The sequence below is a fragment of the Panulirus ornatus genome, chromosome 9 (genome assembly GCF_036320965.1).
Source record: "Panulirus ornatus isolate Po-2019 chromosome 9, ASM3632096v1, whole genome shotgun sequence".
Taxonomy (NCBI): Eukaryota; Metazoa; Arthropoda; class Malacostraca; order Decapoda; family Palinuridae; genus Panulirus; species Panulirus ornatus.
This window is the reverse complement of record NC_092232.1, coordinates 6,450,622-6,475,609: the sequence shown is the minus strand read 5'-3', so window position 1 is coordinate 6,475,609 and position 24,988 is coordinate 6,450,622. Positions and strand designations below refer to the sequence as shown.

Below are 24,988 nucleotides of genomic sequence, written 5' to 3'. Positions count from 1 at the left end.
TGCTACATATAAATCCATTTGCTTTTCTAAGTATTTCTCACATACATTCGTCAAAGCAAACACCTGATCCACACATCCTCTACAATTTCTGAAACCACACTGCTCTTCCCCAATCTGATGCTCTGTACATGCCTTCACCCTGTCAATCAATACCTTCCCATATAATTTCCCAGGAATACTCAACAAACGTATACCTTTTTGTAATTTGAGCACTAACTTTTATCCCCTTTGCCTTTGTCCAATGGCACTATGCAAGCATTCTGCCAGTCCTCAGGCACCTCACCATGAGTCATACATACATTAAATAACCTTACCAACTAGTCAACAATACAGTCACCCCCTTCTTTAATAAATTCCACTGCAATACCATCCAAACCCGCTGCCTTGCTGGCTTTCATCATCCGCCAAGCTTTTACTACCTCTTCTCTGTTTACCAAATCATTCTCCCTAACCCTGTCACTTTGCACACCACCTCGACCAAAATACCCAATATCTGCCACTCTGTCATCAAACACATTCAACAAACCTTCAAAATACTCACTCCATCTCCTTCTCACATCCCCACTACTTGTTATCACCTCCCCATTAGCCCCCTTCACTGATGTTCCCATTTGTTCCCTTGTCTTATGCACTTTATTTACCTCCTTCCAAAACATCTTGTTTTTTTTTTTTTTTTTTTTTTTTTCATACTATTCGCCATTTCCCGCATTAGCGAGGTAGCGTTAAGAACAGAGGACTGGGCCTTTGAGGGAATATCCTCATATGGCCCCCTTCTCTGTTCCTTCTTTTGGAAAATTGTTATTCTCCCTAAAATTTAGTGATACTCTCTCACCCCAACTCTCATTTGCCCTCTTTTTCACCTCTTGCACCTTTCTCTTGACCTCCTGCCTCCTTCTTTTATACATCTCCCGCTCATTTGCATTATTTCCCTGCAAAAATCATCCAAATGCCTCTCTCTTCTCTTTCACTAATAATCTTACTTCTTCATCCCACCACTCACTACCCTTTGTAATCTGACCACCTCCCACACTTCTCATGCCACAAGCGTCTCTTGCACAAGCCATCACTGCTTCCCTAAATACATCCCATTCCTCCCCCACTCCCCTTACATCCTTTGTTCTCACCTTTTTCCTTTTTGTACTCAGTCTCTCCTGGTACTTCCTCACACAAGTCTCCTTCCCAAGCTCACTTACTCTCACCACTCTCTTCACCTTCGCCTCCACAAGATAATTATCAGACATCCCTCCAGTTGCACCTCTCAGCACATTAACATCCAAAAGTCTCTCTTTCACACGCCTATCAATTAACATGTAATCCAATAACGCTCTCTGGTCATCTCTCCTACTTACATACGTATACTTGTGTATATCTCTCTTTTTAAACCAGGTATTCCCAGTCACCAGTCCTTTTTCAGCACATAAATCTACAAGCTCTTCACCATTTTCCTCAACTGCCACATTACTCACCTTTGCATTCAAATCACCCATCACTATAACCCGGTCTCATGCATCAAAACTACTAACACACTCACTCACTTGCTCCCAAAACACTTACCTCTCATGACCTTTCTTCTCATGCCCAGGTGCATATGCACCTTATATGTGGTTTAATTAATGTTTATGACCTAGATTTAGATGATATGACAGTTTATACAGTTGATCTTTATTAGTCTGCAAAGGAATATTCTGTATGATTGGGGGATGTAGATTCTGTTGTTAAATTTGAAACCAATCACTGAAGGTACTTGCTTAACAGTAATTAAGGATGGCCACACTTTGCAGTATTGTAATTAACAGAAAACAAGGCTTATAGTCTTCATAATGAAACATTTTAGTGTAATGCTTAGGAATTGAATAGAACTTCAGCAAAGTTGATAACAGAGAGAGTTGCTCCTTCAGTAATTAGTAATCTTGATTGTGTAGCGATAGAAATGTTTCTAATGCTGCTTTATTTATCCAGAACCTTTTGCAAGTATGTGAACGCATCCCAACCATTGGAACACAGCTGAAGATTCTGTCAACTGTGAAGGCAACAATGCTTGGTGCTCAGGGTAAGTACTGTTCTCTTTTCATAGTATTAACTCTCATGTGTGCTAACTTTGTGATTGAATTAGAGGAGTGATTTAGAAAGTTTTTTGGTGATTCACTATGATTTATATTTTGTGTTGAATACAGAAGTGATTCATATTTACACCTTTAAAAGGTTTACTCTGGAAAACAGTTGGGTGATTGGAAAGAAAGGAAATTAAGAGTATAATTGTATATATTTATGCCTTTTAAAGGATTACCATGAAGAAGCAATCAGGTAATTTGAAGGAAGGAAAATTTATGGAATTTATCCTTTTTGTTTCTTCAAGATTATATTATCTTAGTTACAATTCTTGATCCCCTTACATCTCCTTGGCCTTTATATTTGTTAGCTCAGGTACAAGTTAAACGTGGGGTGCTTCTTCCTGTAAATTTTAATCAGTATTTCATTATGTTAAATGTTATGTGTTTTTTATAGCAAATAGTTCAGAACCTCTTTATACCACAGTAATTCAGCATTAGAAATGTTTTGTATGATTTGCACTAGAGTTTAGTTGCCCAATTTTTGCAATCACTGTTTTTGTCGTTCTTGTTTTTTTAGTCTGCTGCACATTTAAAGCAGCGTGATGTTTCAAATTTAGTTTTCATGATTTGACTCTACCATAAGTAAAATTTAAACAAGTTTCCACAGGTGACTCTAGCAGTTGTAAAGATTGTTATCATAATATTCAACCTATTTAACTTTATATCATAAATAAGTGGGAGTAAGAGCTGTGGTAGGAAGAGGTCAGCGTGTATGTTGCAGATGTTATTTTGTTCCTTAAAGATAGTTTAATGTTTTGTTGATGTGTTTTCATCATCAATTTTTCAGAATTCTCTCATATTCTTTCAGGAAAAGTTCCAATTCAGCTTATTTTCTGGAGAAAGTTTTATTTATATGATCCTTCAGAAGAAATTAAATTGTACATCTTTAAATGTGTTTAGGTGCTGATTCAAATATGCTCATGGCTTGTGAAACTCCAAGTCAAATGTTTTTATAACATTTGGACAGTTTTACATGAGACAGTATAAAAGTAGTGCTTATAATAATTGCTTTAAGTTTTCCATTGCAATGTGTGTTAATGACCTGGTCATCTTTAACATGTTTACCTAATACAGGAGAAGTCCAATGATCTTAGCAAATATGGGGAGAGAGGGAGCCCTTCCACCATTGTTAAGAGATGCAAATGTTCATGTTCATGTCATTTTCTTGTGCAATTTTCTCTTCCTGCATTCATTCAAGTTTTATCTTGCATTTCAAGTTTGTTGATGCAAAAAGGCTGCAATGTGATTTATATGATATTACCTAGAATGTATATAAAAAATGTACGGTTGCAATGTATTATCAAATGATAAAACTTTGCTCTTATTCACATTTACTCTTAGATTTCTTCTTTCACACACTTTACCAAAGTCAGTCACCAGCTTCTGCAGTTTCTCACCCGAATCAGCCACCAGCACTGTATCATCAGCAAACAACAGCTGACTCACTTCCCAAGCCCTCTCATTCAGCGAACAACAGCTGGATGAGAGGGCTTGGGAAGTAAGTCAGTTGTTGTTCGCTGATGAAACAGCACTGGTGGCTGATTCGGGTGAGAAACTGCAGAAGCTGGTGACCGAGTGTGGGAAAGTGTGTGAAAGAAGAAAGCTGAGAGTAAATGGTAATAAGAGCAAGGTTATTAGGTACAGTAGGGTTGAGGGACAAGTCAATTGGGAGGTAAGTTTGAATGGAGAAAAACTAGAGGAGTTGAAGTGTTTTAGATATCGTGGAGTGGATTTGGCAGCGGATGGAACCATCGAAGTGGAAGCGAGTCACAGGATGGGGGAGGGAGCGAAAGTTCTGGGAGCATTGAATAATGTGTGGAAGGCAAGAACATTATCTTGGAAAGCAAAAATGGGTATGTTTGAAGGAATAGTGGTTCCAACAATGTTTTATGGTTTCGAGGCATGGGCTATAGATAGGGTTGTGCGGAGGAGGGTGGATGTGTTGGAAATGAGATGTTTGAGGACAATATGTGGTGTGAGGTGGTTTGATCGAGTAAGTAATGAAAGGGTAAGAGAGATGTGTGGTAATAAAAAGAGTGTGGTTGAAAGAGCAGAAGAGGGTGTATTGAAATATTTTGGTCAGAATGAGTGAGGAAAGATCGACAAAGAGGATATATGTGTCAGAGGTGAAGGGAACGAGAAGTGGGAGACCAAATTGGAGGTGGAAGGAAGGAGTGAAAAAGATTTTGAGTGATTGGGGCCTGAACATGCAGGAGGGTGAAAGATGTGCAAGGAATAGAGGGAATTGGAACAATGCGGTATACCGGGGTCAACGTGCTGTCAATGGATTTAACCAGGGCATGTGAAGCGTCTAGGGTAAACCATGGAAAGTTTTGTGGGGCCTGGATGTGGAAAGAGAGCTGTGGTTTCTGTGCTTTATACATGACAGCTAGAGACTGAGTGTGAACGAATATGGCCTTTGTTGTCTTTTCCTAGCGCTGCCTTGTGTGCATGCGGGGGGAGGGGGTTGTCATTTCATATGTGGCGAGGTGGTGACGGGAATGAATAAAGGCAGCAAGTATGAATTATGTACATGTGTATATTTGTGTATGTCTGTGTATGTATATATATGTATACGTTGAAATGTATAGGTATGTATATTTGCGTGTGTGGACGTGTATGTATAAACGTGTATGTGGGTGGGTTGGGCCGTTGTTTCGTCTGTTTCCTTGCGCTACCTCGCTGATGCGGGAGGCAGCCACAAAGTATAATAAACAGATAATAAGTAGTTGTTGATAATCTTTACGTCTATTGCTGCTGTTCTGATGTAGCTGTTCTTATGAAGGGTCTGTTTCTTAACCTGTGTGATAAAAATCTTATGTAATCCCCCTGCTTTGTGGAAGATAAATTGATTCATGAATTACAAACCATGCAAATGTTGTTTATACTAACAGTAAATGGGATTGAGTTGCCTAAGTAGTCAAGCATTGTTTTAAAGATGCGAATGACTTTGTTAAACTATGGGGTTATAAATAGTATAAAAAATAATGTTAGTACTACACCTGTTTGTGTGTATACAACAGTTTGATAAACTAGGTAATATCTGCTTTTATTGAATATTTTCTCACTTACAGAACTATGTAAGCATGAGAGCATGCCCTTGGTAAGGGGTTAAAACATTGTTTCAGTCCCCATTATGAGGTGTAACCATGAGGACCCACCTCCTTCAACCATGATAAAACATGGGAGGCTGGTAGATGCTTAGTTATAGGGACTTAAAAAACTTCATCAACCTGCAAAGCCCTATGATGTCATGGCACAAAAGTGTGCTGGTGGCTCACAGCTAGGCATAGCCATTAATTACATTTGCTCACTCTGGTACCATAAGTTCAGATTGCCCTTGACATAACATGGTTTGCAGTGAATCCACCTTGGTTCCTGCCCTTTGAATGTTGTGATTGCTCTCCCTTTTCGTCTCTATGTGGCTTACAAGACACACTTTGTAAGTAATTCATTTTTTTTAAGGAATAATATTCCTGAAGACACTTGGCATCATATTAAAACATGCCAGCAACCTTGAACTTTTATTTGATGTGTTCAACCCTACCAGTACCCTTAATCATTTGTATATGTTTCTGAATTTTTTATATGTATATTTATATGCATTTCATATGGTATATATTACAAGGCAAGGAATGACACTGAAGTGTTTTGTAAGGACTTTAATTCACCTGGTTGAAAGGTTTACATCAGCACAGTCTACTGTCTCATTCTCTCCTCATATTCTTTTGTTTAATTTACATTTTCTGGTGTGACCTGTTGACATATTATATCAAGATCAGTTCATAACTTTGTGTAATGGGTGGAAAGGCAAAGAGAGACCTTCGAGGTTTGAGTTCCTATGCTTCAGCCAAGTCATAGGGCATCTATTCAGAGAAAGTCCATGTATTACCTCATGGTTTTGTTCATGTACTATGCAGAACCTTAAACAGGGCTTTATCTTCAGTATCAAGAACACTGATGGTTGCTGGTGTACTGCTCAGCTTTGGAAATCATCTCATACCATTGTATCACTATTGGCGAAGCAAAGACAGACCATGGTGTTTAAGGATTTATGTTCCAGCTTATATACTGTTGTATTAGTTGAATGAGTACAGAGGGTGGCTAACCAGGGGAAGATGTAGCAATGGTTCCTGGGATTATTTCTCTGCAGAATCTTAGCAAGGCTTTGTTTGCCTTTAGTACATGGAACCTTAGTTTTCTTTGATTTACTGATTGCCATTTGCTTTACTCATGATGATTTGTTATTCCTTTATCATTGGAAGGGTAGGAAAAAACAAACCTGGAGACCTAATATCCAGTGCTGTGATGTGTGTATCAAGTCATATGATACTTACACAGTGGGAATTGGTGCAAAAGCTCATGGATTGTTCCTTTAGCGAGTCTTTAGCACACAAAACCCAATTAGCTCTTTTTGTACCGTACAACCACATTATCAGATTTATCATAGCCTTGTGTCTTTAGGAGATAAAATCAGACCCTATTGCCTTAATTACTCAATCCCCATCTTGTTTATCACTAACTAGATTAAACCACCTTGAGGATGTTCACCTGTGAGGTATGTTTGGAATTTCTTATGTGACTGTTCCATTTCTGGAATATTAAACACTGCCTGCATTGTAACAAAACTTCATTTATTATAAGTACAGTCCCTGTTGATGACTATATGTTTCAGACCTGTAGATCTGGCATCAAAACATTATCGTAAGGGACTTGCCTGTTTTCCATATGCACAGTTGTAGTTCATATATTGCCAATTGTACTTCTATTTTGGTATTTGGGATTCTCTTTGGAGATTTTTGGCCTTCTTTATTCAAGCCAGTTCCACAGTATGAGATTCAGGTTGTTCTTGGCACCAGTGGAGGGTGGTGGGATCCCTTTGGGTCAAGCTTCTTCCACAATGCAAGTTAAAGTTTATGTGGTTGGCAGCATTTTGAATATACCTCCCATGGCAGTTGCACTTCTGCAAACTGTCTCTACTATTCTAAGATATTCTCTTAAACAGAACTGTTGACATCCCTTAAGTCTGCAAGTATTCTGTTTAGGTAGCATCTCTTTCCACTGTATGGACTTTTGAGAAATAGAGCTGATCTTGAGAAGCTTGGCTATATCAGATAAAAAATGATAGGACCAACAAGAAGCTTGGGTTTAGGAATTTGCTTTTTGGGTTGTCTCCTATGGAAAATGCATAGTTAATTTCAATCCCAATGGGTAAAGCCACCTTGGAGCAAGGGGCTGCTGGAGATAATCTTGTTACTTAGCATGATTCTCATGTCATTTAGACCTTTGGAGGCCAAACGTTCATGCAAGTGGCCATTTTTATATATTTTGACCATGTGGTGGGCCATAGTATGTAATTACCTGTTTGCACCATATAGGGAGGGAGTTTCATACTCATGGGGTCCCATGTCTTGAACATTCTTTACTATCATACAACCTCTTGAATTTATGTATGCTGTCTGCATTAACTATGTCCTCATGCAATCTGCTCCATTCTTCCACCACTCTTATACTCTAAAAGTATTTGTTTACATCCATATTTTCATGTTTGTTTCTTAATTTCATGTTATGTTATCTGGTAGAACTATCCCCACATCTGTCAAAGTACTGTTCCTTGTCCACTTTGTCAATCTCTTTTACAAACTTAAAGTGAGTGATCAGTTCACTTCTTGGTCTTCTTTCTTCCAAGGTGGGTAAATTTTAAGCTTTCAGCTTTACCCTGTAGTATAGTCTCAATTTTTGTACCATCTTTGTTTCTTTCCTCTGGACCTTTTCTATAAGTTATCTGTGCTTCTTTAGGTGCAATGACCAAACCTAAGAAGCAACTTTGGCCTTATGTCAGATATGAATAGCTTGCAAAATATTTCTTGATCCACATACTTGAATGCTATTCTGATTATGCCAGCAGACTGTTTGTCTACATAGCTATTTTCCTAATATGGGACTTTGGTGACAGTATAGGGATGATGTCTACTACCAAGTCCTTCTTACACAGGATCATGAAGCTTATTTCCTGCTAGGTAATATCATACTAAAGCCATCTTTTCTTTTTTTTCCATCCTCATTACTTTACATTTGCTGTGTGTGTGTGTGTCTGTGATTTCCTATTATACCTCTTTGGCTAAGTGAATCATATATGATTTGTAAATCAATATAGATTCAGTATGTTAAAAGTAATTAAGTATATTTATAGACAAACCTTTTATTGCAATCATGTAATGTCTGTCTGTATAGCTATCTATCTATACCTCTGATGCCTGTTCCCACCTGGAACTCCCGCCATGGCAATAAAGTTCCCATAACTAGTGAGCTTCAGTGCTGCCTCTTAGCCTTTAGTGCCTCACCCTTAACAGGCCATTGGCAGAAGACAACTCTCATGCAGTGTATCTTGTAATGTATAACTACAAATTGGTTAAAAAATGCATAGTTGTACTTGCTACAAACTGCTAACAGAAACTTTGTAACTTTAGGGATATGAATGTGATGTATGGCAGTGATGTGTCTTAAAAACTTTACCAAAATCTGTTTTCATTGTTGAACAGGCAACATGCAGTGTTTTTCATAGGTGAACATCAGGAAGAACACTTCACCCATTAGGTTTAGCAATGTTAATTTTTGAAAATGACTTAAAAAATGTAAGGGAAGACAGGTATTATTCTTAATGCATTTGAAATTACCTAAGATACATTTGTGGTGACACATACAACTTGTAAAATTTAGTCTCTCATTTTTAAGTTCACTGTTGGAGTGCAGATCTGTCAGTTCCATTTGTAACTCTTTAGGAGCTGTGTCAGGATTAACAAATACTTGTAGTTCCATTTTGAGAGCATGTAGATTGGCAAACCTTGATTCAGATTCTTCCTGTATTTTACATAATTAGTCTTTAATCACACTATATTTGCTAGTGGCATTTGCAGCAATTGCTGTAAAGTTTGATGAATTTCTTACATCTGATTTTCCCATAAACATAGCTTATTTTCAATTCTTTGATGCAGTCATCATGATTCTAACAAGTTGATATATTCCTTGATGCTTGAAGTTCAGTTCAGTGAGATGAGCATTAATATTTACTAAAAAGGCCAGGCCTAATCATCAGTTATTGCTGGATAATTCCAGCACATCCATGAACATTCTTACCTTGTCAAGAATGTCATATAATCTTAGTACTTTTCTTCTGCTTAGTGATTGCACTTCACATTGATAGGTGGCATCATGGTATTCTGAAGCATGATTAATGAAAAATTCTTTAAACTGTCTGTAGTGAAATAACAAGAGGCATTATATGATTCACTTTGATTCGTTTGGTGCAACATGAATAAAGCCATAAAAATATAGGGGACTCCTGGGCCAAGAAGCAAGTACTAAAACTAACATTATTTTTTCATATGAAAGTGTTTATTGGAATTTTTTTTTTTCATTTGAAAGTGTTTACAAGAGACTGTGGAATTTGACATTAATGTTTGTAGTGCTGAATGGCATAGATTAATTAGATCTTTTCTTAATAAAGAAATCTCTAGCTTCATCTCTTCACAAAATATGGGTTGTTGAAGGTTCTGGATCACTAACTGTCTTTTAGCTGTTTAGGCAATATTGCTCTGCCTAAATTATGTTCTTTATAGGTATGGGATTATAAGTTTTTAAATGTAGTTTCCCCTCTCCTTCATCCCCTCTCTCTTTTTTGGAGGGAAAAAAATTCCTGATTCTTGACAGCAACAGACCTGAGACTCAAATGTTCGTGGTAAGTGAGTGAATGGTGTTGGCTTGCTACACCAAAACATCATAGGCCTGAGTATGTTACTGTATTGTTGTTAAGTCCCTGTGAAAGAGCACCTGCTGCCCTTGTGTTTTATCATGAATCCTCCTGGATGCACTTCATATTAGTGTTTGAAATGTTTTAAGCTCAGCAAGAAGGTGCTGTCAGATAATTATAGGAATTTGCTTATGGGAGATTGGTGGGTTTTCATCCTAAAATGAAAAAAAATTTATATTCTGAATTTTTTTTTTTATAACAGGCTTGTTTGAATCAAGAATTTGAAATACATTATAATGTTTCATATCAATGAGTATGTTCTTTCATACTTTTGATGAATCAGAAATTTGTAAAGACTCCTAGAACATATGCTAAGACCAACAATAGTGGACTTCCTCTGTATTGATATTTAGATTTGTATCATATTGTAAATTTACTAAAATGAATCTCACATAGATGAACATATTAGCCTTATATATTTTAGAATTGTCACTAATGTCCAGTAATTTAAAGTTTGTGTTAGTGAAGTAGATACATCATGTTAAAAGAGCTCAGATGATGTTTCCTGTAATAGTATTATATATTAATGAATATCTAGAGATTTTGTCAAATTTCATTATACTAAGCCCCTTAATTGCACCGTATAATTGCTTACTAAGGTTGTTTGTATACATAAATGCTTTTTTCTTTATTGCTTTCTCTTTCCCGTCTCATAACACAGAGTGCTTCCCTCGACGTGAATCGGAGATCGGTAAAGACAGCGTATTGGTTGCCTGTTCTGTGGATGCCCATGCCCCTCACTTTTAATGATTCTATTCCTGCCCGTATTAGACTGCTACCTATACCATCATGCTTGGATGCTGGCATGCTTCATGTTTTAAATATCTCTACTTGAATAACTGAAGTCAAATATTTTAGTTATAAAAGTGATATGGATTTTTGTCCTTCCAAAAAAAATTTCATTTATGGAATTTCTAATATGAAATTTTTGATTTGAATATCAAAAGCATCTTTTGAAGCCTGCCAGTACCGTGACTATTTTCAGATTCTAAAACATTATCTCCAATATGCCTTGTAGTTAATTGACCAATGCCCCCCTTAAGATCTGTGGTATTGTAGGTGTGCCTCAAAGATACCAATTATATGAAGCACAGTGGTTATACAAAGAATGCATATTCTCATATAATTTTGTAATTTTGTATTAAATAGAAAAATCTAATATGTAGTTAATCACAATTGTCAAGCATGGTATTAGTAAAATATGTAGGAAGTGAATGGTAAGTGTAAATAAGTAGGGTAAAACAAGTGCATGCATGGAAACTGAATGAAAATTGATTGACACATGTTCAAGAGTATGAAGCTAAGCACAGAATCACAGCTTAAGTACACAGCATGTTTCAGGAATAAGAGTTATGACCAACGTTTCTCACTGCATAAGTGTACCCACACCAATTTGATGAGGCTAACATGATAATGATTTCACCACAGTTTTCATATATTCAAGCAAAATATGTTGAAGATTTCACTGCCTCAATGGAATTTCTCTGAAAGTGTAAATCACCAAGAATTCTTTTTGCAATATCCACCAGATCAGTATATGATAAGAGAGGTATAGTATACTGATATTTAGGGTATGTTTCAGGCATAAGGTTATATGAACCTTTAGTTAACAGAAAAATTGATGCTTCCAGCTTCTTGGCAATCTTCTATAATACTAACAAGCACATTTGTAACAAGAAACCAAGGCAGCTACCAGTTCTTGGTGTTCCTGTAACTTCCCGACAAGTTTCTTCATTCCAGCATAAACTCACCTGCTACAGAGTGATGGAAACCACTTCACTCTAGCCTATTTTTATATTGTCTCCAGGAAAATGATAGATAAGCACATATATTTCCTGTTATCTCAGCTGTGGTACATATTCACCACATTTTTCTTGTGTGTCCATGTATTGTGTAAATGTGAATTTTGTTCTGATGAAGTTTTATAAGTACATGGTATCCTATTTCAGTCTCGTCATTGATGTGCGTGTAGAATAAATTTTATTTCATCTTACTTTTGTCTTGGTGTGATTCACGTTGTGTCAAAGTAGAACTTAGAGGATTTTAATTTAATGAAGGTGATCACTGGTATATAATTGCTCACATTTTTCTTCATCCTCTCTCCTGCATGCGTGATGATCCTTTCAGAGATCCTGATTGGGTCCAGTAAGTATGGTTGTTACTGCTTTAAGTGGCGTGGCCTGTTTTGTGGGCATTGGTGTAGAATTTGATGGCTAACATTTGTGGCATGATTCTCTTTAACTGCATTTTATAGAAATATGTGATTTCCTAAGCTTCTTTACCAGAATGAACTAATTTACAGAGAAAATAATATCTAGAAATATAACACTGTTGATTTTGCAATTTTATGCTTTGTATCTTTCATTCAGCGAGTCTATCAAAAGATATTTGCAAAACTTAGATATTTCAGTATTTGTGTAACAGTTTCATATTGTAGAATGTAAAAACAGTTTTTATTGTATAGATAACCAGAAGTATTTGGTAAGCTGTGTACTCTTGAATGGATCAAGGAAGTGGCTGCTGTGTCCTATGTAATGTAACATACGACAGAAGTTACAGAAATTATGTATTTGAGAGTTACTGACTTCTTTAGCCTTCTCAGAATTGATATACTTAAACTAGGAATCTGTTAGGCTTACTGTATTCCTATCTATCTACATCAGATATCTTTTGCACACACATAGTGACATCACACATCCTTGACGCAGACCCTCATTCACAGGAAACCCAACCCGTCTATACTAAAATGGCCTAGGCATACGTGAAGAATGAGTGAAGAGAGACTGACAAAAAGGATATATATGGAAGAATCAAAGGGAGTGGGGAGAAAGAGATGGAAGAAATGTAAGGATGGAAGCTTTTGATCATTGGTATTTTGAACATCATTGAGGGAGAGGTGTAGTGGACAGAAAGTGAGTGACATGATATGTAGTAGTATATAGCAATGTGGTATGTAGAGGTAGAGAGATGACGATGTTAATGGGATGAACTGTGGCACATGAAGCAGTCAAGGCAAACCATGCAGTAGTCTGTGACACTTGGCTGTAGGTAAGAGAGTGGTGTCAGCAAATTTGCACATTTCTTAGGTATGTAAAAGAATGCTTCGGTAAAGTACATAATAGGAATGCTGTTCTTGTACATCAAAGGGATCAGAGGCTTATAAAACACATATAATTTGATGAGATTTCATGTCATTTAGGTATATTTGCAAATGGTTGAAATTCTCCTTAATTTTCACTTCTTGAAAGAGGTTTTTCTTCACAAAATATGTAGAAATCCATGAGTTTATTGTATTTATGGCAGTGGTTCATTAGTGGTTAGGAAAGTGTAATTGGTCTTACCTCTTTTGATGTTATTAGAGAAAAACTCCCGATTATTAATAGAAAATAACATTGATCAACAAAATTTGAACTTTTTTGTCCCATGAACTAAAATAGGTGGACATTATAGTACTTTTTACACTGAATTTGAGTCTGTGGTTTTTTTAGTTTTTCTCTCAAGCATGGTTTATAAGTGACAGTTACATTTTACAATGTGTATATTATTCATCGATAAGGCTGGTATTACACTTAAAGAACATACCTCTAAAATGTAGCAGTGCACAGTTTTCAGTTATATTTGGCATGAGGAATATCCCTCCTTAGTGTAAAGCAGTAATCTGCCAACATAGATGGGCTCCATTTTCCTTAGTATCACTTCCATGCTCAAAATGTCCTTGTGAAATCTTTTTCAGTGCTCATCAATAACTGCCCGAAGATTTTCCACTAAAAAGTCTAAGAGCGAGGCCAAAAAGTTAATATTTAGACTCATATTGCACCCCAGAGCTTTATATGAAGTAGTAGATGTTTTAAATCACAATAGTTTTCTGATCTGTGTCCCCCAAAAATATCTTTGCAAACTTTCTTAAATGACAGCCACGCAGTTTTTTCGACTTCATTTAGCTCTTCATCGAACATTTCATCGTGAAACAGTTTTCTGATCTGTGGTCCAACAAAAAAATGCCCTTGATTTTTGCATCAGTGATACATAGGAAATTTATACCTCAAATAAGTGAATCTATGGCCAGTTTTCTCCTTACATTTGATGGAGTTCTTCATCAACCCAAGCTTAATGTGTAAAGTAGGCAGATCAATTTTCTCAGGATCAACAAGAAGCAAGAGGAAGATTGATGACATTCTTCTTCTGTGGAGTATGTGATCATTATGGTTGCACACTTTACATAATGATTTTTCTTGTCCTGGCTGTCCATTTCACAGAGGAAACAACAAAATTTAGTGTAACCAAGTTGCATTTTGAGATTAGTTTAGGTCACCACATACATTGCACTTAAAGTCCCCATACTTAATTTTTTCCACAAGAAGTGTCATGTTATCATACAATTCCCTCATGTTAGGTGCATGAGCCAGAGGAATGGAGGGGAACTTATTTCTATTGTGGAGTGGAACTGCTTTCAAGCTTCTTTTGATGAATCAGTAAATAAGCACCACTCATCTGTGTTATAGTTGTGGCCGAGTGCCTCCATGACAGAATGAACATCATTGCAAAACACCATACCATCATTAGGGGAGAAGAATTCTTTGAAAACGACATGGAGATCACAATGAAAAATTTTTTTAGTTTCATTCTGGAAAAGCTTCCAGCCCTTTAACCTGAAACCCAAAAGTTCAACTTGCTTCTTAGACAAATTTAAATTGCAGACAAGATCATTAAGATCTCCTTGACTCGGCTAATGTAGTTCACTTGAAGAACAGCTTGCTTCAAATGTTGCATCCATGTTGTCCTCTACTTGGTCTACTATCTCATCACTAGACTCATCGTCACTAAGTGTCATGTTTCTTGGAGGCTTTGGTACAGTTAATTTCTGAGTGTAGAGTTACAGACCTCATAGTAGATGGTAAATTAAGATATTTAACAGTATGCTTGGATTTTGATGTTATATCATGTAAACTTGTCAGGCAGAAGTAGCAATCCAAAGCATGATCTTTGGGTTCTCCCCAAGCCATAGGAATGGCAAAAGGCATATAGCATGAACCTTTTGCCCATGCTGTGAGAAACCTGACACGTGACACAACAAATATGGAGGGCCAAATGTTTATCCTGGTCACCCTCTTTATGACCAAAGTAATGCTTATAGCATTTTTTAGTGTGGGGTGTGAAAGAACGTTTTTGTGATATGAATGTCAGTTCACCACAGTTGTAGCAGAAAGAATTCGGACTATTTGCACAGTTTCTCAGCATTACATTGATGGATGGAGTATCAGCCTAACCTGAATACATAAAAGCTCAATCTGTCAGCAGAGTGAAAAAGACACTGTTTACACATTGAGTTCTAGTCTGCAACTGAGAGAACTGCTACTCAGGAGTGGGCACTGTTTGAATGTCCCAACATATCCAGTTGTTTCTCTGCAGGCCCCTGATGACTCATTTATCTAGGCTTGTGCTTTCAAAAAGAAGCTATTGCACTTGACAAACAATAAAAAACAGTTGTTTACTTGAGAAAGACTGGCAACAGGAGGCCTGATTGGCCTATAACTGGGTTATCTGGTAAAAAAAAGTTTAACAAGAAAATGTAATTCCACTCAACAGCTTTTTAAACTATCACAGACTCCCCGCTGCTGCACATTAGCCTTCTAGTATCCCTGTTACCGTTGTTGTTGATACAGTCTATTTCTGGCATTTTTCTCAGAGTATACATGAAATAATAAAATACTTGTGTGATTGACTTTTGAAGGCATATGTAGTCTTTGCATTCACTACTTTTGACAGTACCTTATTCCAGTGCTCAACACACCTGTAGGAAAAGAAGCTTTTTCTCACGTCTGTACATCTTTTAGCCTTGTTTTATTCCATTTGTGCTGGTAACCATATTTTCTTGTATTTAGAAACGTTGTTCATGATGTACTTTATCGAACTTGTTCAGAATTTTGAACACTTGGCTTAAGTTGCCGCGAGGTCTGCATTTTTTAAAAGAGACCCCAGTCGTTTGAACCTCTTTATATGCCAGATTCCAGAGATGGAGTCAGTTTTGTCATGCATCTTCGTACGTGCTCAAATTTTTCTAGTCTTTTTTATTGTTTGGAGACCAAAACTGGACTGCATATTCAAGATGTGGTCTTACTAGAGAATTACAAAGTGTAAGAATTGTTTCTGGTTTCTTGTAATCTATGTTCCTGGCTATGAAACCTAACTTTTGGTTTACTAAACTTTTTGTTTTAAATGCCCTATAGAGCACTGGTACATATATCCTGTATGTAATGATATGTGATTATGCTGGAACAAAAAACCTATGGGTGATAGAGAAATTCTGAAAACATATTTGGATTCAGTGTGCAAAAATACATATTTTTTCCCATGGGACATAATCTTCGTTGACCAATGTAATCTGTAATATAATAGTGCTAAAATGCAATTTCCCCTTCATATCTCTTTCTATAAACCATTTGTTTCTCTGTCTAATTTCAAAACACCACAATTTAACCCAGCAGTAATAATATAAACATGCTGGTTATAACCATATCCTCTATTCTGTCCAGGAATCATCACAAAGTCAGCTTCCCAAAAGCTGGGAATCTTGTATAGGTGCTACAATTATTGTTCTTAACAGCTGTTTTGCATCTATGGGGCTTTTATTCACTCATGTATTACACCCTCTACTTCTCTGTTAACTAGGGTAGAATCAGAAGCTTTCTATCTCATTAATGCTCTTGACAGCCTTTCAGTTCAACCTTTCCTTTCCCTATGCTGCATTGTTGCTGCTTTTACAATTTTATAGGTATTATTTTTGAACTTTGTTCTCATGAACTGTCAGTATGTGTCCGCACCTCCAAAGTTTGGACCTGTGGCATGCATTTGGCTGCTGCTTCCCACAGCTTATGTGGCAATTGGCCACTTGAAGACTGACTGTTATGATACCTTTTTCTAACCTCAAAAAACTAAGCTTTGGAATTCTCTTCCTTCTTTTGTCTTTCCCTCTTCATACATTTCTTCCTTTTATAGTAGGGTCTATAAACACTTGTGGAGCCCTGATCAATTTCTCTTTCACTTTAAATCCATTCTTTCAGCTAAAATAGCCTTGAATGGGGCATGTTATTTGCTTGTGCCTGTTGATCACTATAAATATGAAATCTCATTCATTAAAAATGGTAGTGATCTATTTAGACACAGCAGCCATTGATGATGATCTTGTAGTACTTTTGAGTGTATTATCAGTGGCTTACCTGACATGAGCGACAGTCAAGGAAAATCTTGTATAGTAGGTATGAGATTCATTTAAAAAATGAGGCAAGTATTTCAGAAAGTTTTCTCTACAATCTTCAGTAAACTTTTAATATTAGATTTCACTTAATTTTTCTTAGAAGTCATGAGGTGTACTAAGAAGACTCCATTGCAGATTGTTAAACATGCTCTTTCAAAATGCACAAGATTTTATCTGACATTATAAAATGCTCAAATGGAAATGCGAATTGTTTGAAAAATCTGAGAATATATTTTCATCTGCCCTACAGTTTATTAAGTTTATCTGATTTTGTGTATATATAATTCCAGTGTTCCCATTGTGGGTTTTAATGTATTTATTATTAGGTCGTGAAGATTGATTCTTCCAGCACTTGCTATGTTTTTCCAGATCTGAAACTCATTTCATAACCATCCCCATATTGACCTGCACTGGCTAACTTGGGTGCCATCCCATTTACCCAAGAGGTGTCTAAGGAAATAACATTTTGAGCTTGACAGTGAGCTAAGGAGACTAGTGCATAGAACCTCTGTACATGTATAGCCTAGACAGATTTGGAAAATGTTCAGTGGAATAGATTGAAGCAGATCTGCTATTAATAACAACAATATATGTACTTAACAGTCAGTAGAGAGATAATCCCTTCCATGTTCTCTTGGCCCACCTTTGATCCTACTTCCTGCAAGCAACACATTACTTTTGTTTATGTATGCCTATCAGTCTGTAGAGTGCTTTATTCAGACTATTAAGGAAACCTGAAATTGCACATAAACTTTCTTGCTAGTTGGTTGTGTTAAATATTACCATAGTTAGATGATATGGGAGAGCCTTCAAAAAAAAAAAGAAGAAATCACTCATATAAAATTCCATGTTCATTATGCATTTTTCAAGGAAGTAAAGGCCAACAAAACATTTTCAGTTGGAAAAAGCCATTTGTTTGTTTAGATAATGTTTGAATTCAGACTGAATACTTGGGGATAGGGGAGTAAGTAAGTAACATCTTAAGTATTATTTGTTCTTAGTTTCATTATTTATCTAATGTTTTCAGTATTATTATTTAATTTGTGGGGCCTACAGTTCTTAACTCATTATTTATGTACATGGAAATGAATGTCATGATAGAGCACAATTTTGATACAGCTTGAACTTTCTTAGTACCTATCCTATGCTATATCCCAACCCTTCTGTACTTGGTCTCATTTTTGTAGAACAACTATCCTTCGTTATGGAAATATTCCATGCGGTGTATACTAAAATCTCCTGGACTGGGGTTTGTGCACTAGTGTTCTTGACTCACATAAGCTTAGAATAGTTTCTATCATTATCAAAACAAACCTTTTCATTGGCTCGTCAAAATGTGAAATGTAGTATTTGAAAAGATATGAACTAAGTTTATAATGAAATGAAAGTTTGATGGATTTGATTAATCGTATGATTTGTTATATAGTCAAGGAATGAATTGATTTTATTACTGTTTTCTTGCTTGGTTTGTTTGAATAACATAATTTTAAAAGTTTTTAAAAAACATTAAGCCACTTTAAGAATCATTTTTAAGGAAAATCTTTTGTTCAATTTTGAGTTTTCATGAGTACACATTTCTAATGATGCATTGTTCAGAGCAGTTACCTTAACAAGGCAACTCTATATCTACTATTCAAAACAGGTTCCTGATTCCTGTGTACAAATTTCCCCACAGCAAAGAATCATTGCTAACATCATATACTTACTTTCTAACAGGTTCTGAAGAAGACCAAGAGGCTACGGAGATGTTGGTAGGTAATGCCCAGAATCTGATGCAGTCAGTGAAGGAGACTGTGCGTGCTGCTGAGGCTGCATCAATCAAGATTCGCACAGATGCTGGCATTAGACTCCGCTGGGTTCGTAAACAACCCTGGTATCAATATTAATATCCTACCTGATAGCTTTTAGGTTGTGGATGTCACACAGAAAATTAGCATAGTTGCTAATGTGCTAATAATTAAGTGATATTTTTAATATGGATATTTTGCATAATTGTGTGGATCTTAAGAAAGAACTTGGAATATGATTTGATGTAATTGAAGAAGGTTAAGTAAGAAATATGTGGCACAATTTATTTCTAAATATTTTAGGTTTCTTTTGATTATTTTAATGCTACATATTCTGTTGAGAAAAGGATGCCAAATTTTACAAGTAAATACACTGATTTTCAATATTTGTTTTCCGTTACAATGAAACTATTTTATCATCACCTGATAAATATTTTTTTTTAAGGAGATGTACTGATTTTAACTATGTTAATGTAAGATGTATGTATCAGGTGTTTGCCTTCATAGTGTCATATCATTTCTTGAGACAAGGAGAAAGGTGCAATTCAGCTAGAAATCCAGAATGCAGTTACAAGTATCTTGGTTTAATCATGGGTAATGAAATGGATGCCAAGAAACTACACAACAGTAATAAATAAAAAAAAGACAAATATTGATAGATCATCACAGTTATCATCTTGGCCAAGATATGAAGCAACACTGAATTCTGAATGCTAGTTGGAATGCATCATAAGCAGTGTATTACTGGATTCACTTGTTTACAGTGCAGCATTCATGGACATGAGCAAAAACATAGCTGCGATTTGCAGACATGGGTGTAACAGTGGAGCATTCATGGACATGAGCAAAAACATAGCTGTGATTTGCAGACATGGGTGTAATACATACACACACAGATGTGGACCAAAAGAGGATTTTTCCCTCTATGGCTCAGTCATCTTTTGACGCTACCTTGCTAACTCAGGAAATGGTGAATATGTATGGAAATATGCGGTATACTGGGGTTGATATGCCATCAATGGACTTAACTAGGGCATGTGAAATGTCCAGGGTAAACCATGGAAAGACCTGTGGGGGCCTGGATGGGGATAGGGTCCTGTGGTTTTGGTGCATTACACATGACAGCTGGAGACTGTGAAAAAATATGGACTTTTTTGTCTGTTTTTCTGGCGCTACCTTGCTGAAGCAGGGGATAACAATGCTGTCTCCTGTGGGGCAGGGTAGAATTTATTTTCTTACACTCTGTCACACACTCCCACCTGCTTCAGGAGTAGTGCTACTACTTCCTTAGCTCTTGTCCTCTCACCAACTCCTGACTTTACTCCCAGGACTTTCCCGAACCACTCTTCCCCTTTACCCTTGAGATCATTTCACTCAGAGCCAGAACATCCTGGTTTCTTTCCTCAAACATACTACCTATTTCTCCTTTCTTCTTATCTTGGTTACATCCACACACATTCAGACACCCCTGTCTGAGCCTTCGAGGAGGATGAGCACTCCCCGCTTGACTCCTTCTACTGTTTCCCTTTTTAAAAACTGAAATACAAGGAGGGGAGGGTTTCCAGCCCCCAGTCCTGCCCCCTTTAGTCGCCTTCTACAACGCTTGGGGAATACATGGGAAGGATTATTTATCCCCATCCCCAGGGACAGGGAAGTGTGTGTATATATTTTTATTTGCTTTGTCGCTGTCTCCCGCGTTAGCGAGGTAGCGCAAGGAAACAGACGAAAGAATGGCCCAACTCATCCGCATACACATGTATATACATACAAGTCCACACATGCACATATACATACCTATACGTCTCAACGTATACATATATATACACACACAGACATATACATATATACACATGTACATAATTCATACTGTCTGCCTTTATTCATTCCCATCGCCACTCCGCCACACATGAAATAACAACCCCGTCCCCCCTCATGTGCACGAGGTAGCGCTAGGAAAAGACAACAAAGGCCACATTTGCTCACACTCAGTCTCTAGCTGTCATGTAATAATGCACTGAAACCACAGCTTCCTTTCCACATCCAGGCCCCACAGAACATTCTATGGTTTACCCCAGACGCTTCACATGCCCTGGTTCAATCCATGGACAGCACGTCGACTCCGGTATACCACATCGTTCCAATTCACTCTATTCCTTGCACGCCTTTCACCCTCCTGTATGATCAGGCCCCAATCACTCAAAATCTTTTTCACTCCATCTTTCCACCTCCAATTTGGTTTCCCACTTCTCCTCGTTCCCTCCACCCCTGACACATATATTCTCTTCGTCAATCTTTCCTCACTCATTCTCTCCATGTGACCAAACCATTTCAAAACACCCTCTTCTGCTCTCTCAACCACACTCTTTTTATTACCACACATCTCTCTTACCCTGTTATTACTTAATCAAAGCACCTCATACCACACATTGTCCTCAAACATCTCATTTCCAGCACATCCACCCTCCTCCACACAACTCTATCCATAGCCCACGCCTTGCAACCATATAACATTGTTGGAACCACTATTCCTTCAAACATACCCATTTTTGCTTTCCGAGATAATGCTCTCGACTTCCACACATTCTTCAACGCTCCCAGAACTTTCGCCCCCTCCCCCACCCTATGATTCACTTCCGCTTCCATGGTTCCATCCACTGCCAGATCCACTCCCAGATATCTAAAACACTTCACTTCCTCCAGTGTTTCTCCATTCTAACTTACCTCCCAGTTGACCTGTCCCTCAACCCTACTGTACCTAATAACCTTGCTCTTATTCACATTTACTCTCAGCTTTCTTCTTTCACACACTTTACCAAACTCAGTCACCAGCTTCTGCAGTTTCTCACATGAATCAGCCACCAGCGCTGTATCGCATCCACAACAGACTGCATACTTGCCCCTCTCTCCAGAACTTTTTCATTCACCTCCCTAACAACCCCATCCATAAACAAATTAAACAATCATGGAGACATCACACACCCCAGCCGCAAACCGTATTTGAGAATATTTGTAAGGAAATGGAAAAAAAAAGACAGGAAATGCAAGTCTCTCTGTTCCTTTCTACTGTCAGAGGACACCCATGAATGTTTACATTGAAACTAAATAATATTCTCAGGTGTATGATTAGTGAATTGGATGCCATTTTAGGGTTTAAGGAAGAAACCTTTTTGATTTTTCATAAATGGAGATAGTTTCATCACCTAAGGTAATATTTTATGTATTGGAAAATTAGTTATGCTCATTTGTAACATACATACAGTACACACTGCCTTAATATTATGTAATGAATGTCTCTGTAGATATTATGAATGATTTACGGATAAACTAATATGAAAATGTTTCCATGATCTCTAAAAGTTTGGAAAAGTAGGAAACTTTCTGCTACAGAATGTAGCAAAAATTTGAAGTGCAATTTTGTAATGGTTTTGTAGACACTCCTGGCAATGCTGTTGAAGATGTGTTAGACCTTAGCCATCTCCAAGTGATAAGAACCACATTGCATATCTGCATGTCAATAGATTTATTTGAGGCATTGTTCACCTCACCAGCCGACATCAAATTGAACATGGCTTATAATTCAGTCATATATCTTAGCCTCAGTCATATAGTCAAGAGAGAAAGTGCACTCATGGTAGTTATATCAGGTAACTGTCCAGTATTTGCTTTATATTGTGCCAAAACAGTTGTCTTCCTTTCTGCAGGAGAACTGTATGCAAGCTCACAGTCGTCAAAGTTGTCCTTTATGTTTGTAACCATTATTCAGTGTACTGCAGAGATTTTATTTTGATAGTCCATAAAAGAAATATGCAAATCATTAAAATGTTATTAGGTATGACATTTCTGTCCTACCCAGTTGTGCTTATACCCTGCCTGCTACATGTGAAATCATGTGTTGCAAGCCTATTGGTTCGAATTTCCTGATACAGGACATGGGATCAATAAGTTTTTGTGTCACCTGATACATTCAGGGAAACAGTCATACCTATATCATTTGTTAACCATAGATTTATTAAACATTTTAATTGAATTTAAATATTTTAATGCATAGCATACATAAAATTTGGTAGTATTCATCATCATAGAAGTTGTCACAACTTTTGCCAATGACCTCACTTTGGAATAATTAGTGCAGACTGCTTTTCTGGAGTTGTAGACATGCAATAATAGACTAGGCATGACCCTGCCATACAGTGTCTAATGAACTGATACTACAGATATATCAGTCTTGTGTCTCTACTTTGTGCAAAACTAACTAATTATCATAGCTTATAATGTGACCAATGTCTCTTTCTTTGGTGCTTAAATTGTAGTGTCATAAGACAAAGCTGTATAACAGGTTGAAAACAGAGTATGGTTTGAGATGATTATGCTCATTGACTTAGATTAAGATGGAACTAATAAGGGTATATGTTTTAAGAGCTTGTTGATATGTCAGTTTTGTTGTGTTTGTAATCATTTGAGTGCCTTTATGCTGTAATTAAAATGATTTACCATGACATAGAAATGATCAGACTTTTATAAGACTTTATATAAGCCATATGAATCTACAAGTTTCCATATTGCAGACCTGTTTATGAAAGTGGTCAGTTATTAATGTTCCTACTTTAATTCTGATACTCCCATCTGTTGTTTATATATCATATTCTTGCAATGCCCCTAGTGATTTAAGAAGCACTTACAATCACATGGATGCCTTACATTGTCGAAGCACTCATTACCACTGGGATTGTAAGACCTCTTTTATGTTACACAAAAAATTAGGAATATATGAGATAATCCTCTGCATTAATATGTTAAATATATGAGGAATTTACACTTCCAGTGATGCAGTGGTTCTCTCGTCCACATTTGTGGTTGCACAGATGAAAAGATCCTAGCATAAATACTGATTGCTGAAAGTTATAGATTAGATGAGCTTCATGGTATTTATAATGAATCTTGCAATAGGACAGTGGTCTGTTCATTTATGCTTTGTTCTTTTCAGATTTCAAAGTCCACTTGTGTTGGTTTCATTTTAAATCTTTCACCTGCAAAATCTTAATATTTTATAAAAGAAAAGTATAATAATAAATGTTAATAGTGTAAGGTGCATTTCATTTTTTCATAAAACCCAAAGTATGTTCCAATGGGAGTAAGCTCCTCCATTTCTGAAATTCAAGGTATCCTAATATTGACATCTTACAATATCATCAATATGACTGCAGCTGTTGATTTGACAAATTATTAAATGTACTACTCTGTTATTCCTGATGATGGTACCTAACACTGTTAGTCACTTGAAGTTAGAGTTTTGTGATTCTTTGAATTGAAATGACAACAAAGAGGCCAAAATTTATAAAAGCACTGTAATCTATATTCTATATGACTGAGGCTGCTATTCAGCAAGGGAAGTGAAATATATATATGACTGAGGCAGCTGTTCAGCAGGGTAACTGAAATAAAATTATGTAAAAGGAAACATTACAACAAACACAAATACACCGAGACAAAAAGCAGTGGGTGAATAGATTAGAATGGAAGAAAAAGTTGAAGTATGCAATAAATAAATAAAATAGAATTCAAAGGAAAAATGTGAAAAGCTGACAGGGAAATAATGTTGTCACAGAGGACAACAGAGCGTAAATGAGAGAAAAGTAATTCAAATCATGAGACAAAATCCACAAGTTTTATTTGCTTATCTCAATAAAGAATATAGAAAATCAGAGACTGGACCTTACATAGTGGGAGATTAACACAGAAATGTCCTCAAAAAGACTGCACCAAATGCTAATCAACCAATATTTCAGTTTTCAGCATAAATGAGAGAGAGATGATAAAGGCTAAACATATGATAATTTTTAAGAGCATACCCTTACAGACATCAATTTTACCAATGCAGCACAAGGACTGGATAGATCACCAGCTATACTTTTAGAAAAAGAGGATGATAATGATACCAAAAGCAGCTACGAGACCGGTATTAGTGAAGGGTTTTTAAATGCAAAATTGAGTAATGAGGCTTCTGAGGGTATAATTTGGGGGCATG

The 24,988-nt window shown here is 36.7% G+C and overlaps 1 protein-coding gene across 1 annotated transcript in view; it reads left to right on the top strand.

Annotated features, from left to right (window-relative positions):
- The window catches only part of Vinc (vinculin), a 319,106-nt gene extending 295,058 nt beyond the window's left edge, over positions 1–24,048 (top strand). Inside the window, exons 22-24 of the mRNA XM_071664595.1 lie at positions 1,960–2,050; positions 10,583–10,612; positions 18,893–24,048. Of these exons, the coding sequence (XP_071520696.1) occupies positions 1,960–2,050; positions 10,583–10,612; positions 18,893–19,062 (291 nt within the window). The 3' untranslated portion in view covers positions 19,063–24,048. The remainder of the gene's footprint in view (positions 1–1,959; positions 2,051–10,582; positions 10,613–18,892) is intronic.
- The last annotated feature ends 940 nt before the right edge of the window (positions 24,049–24,988 follow it).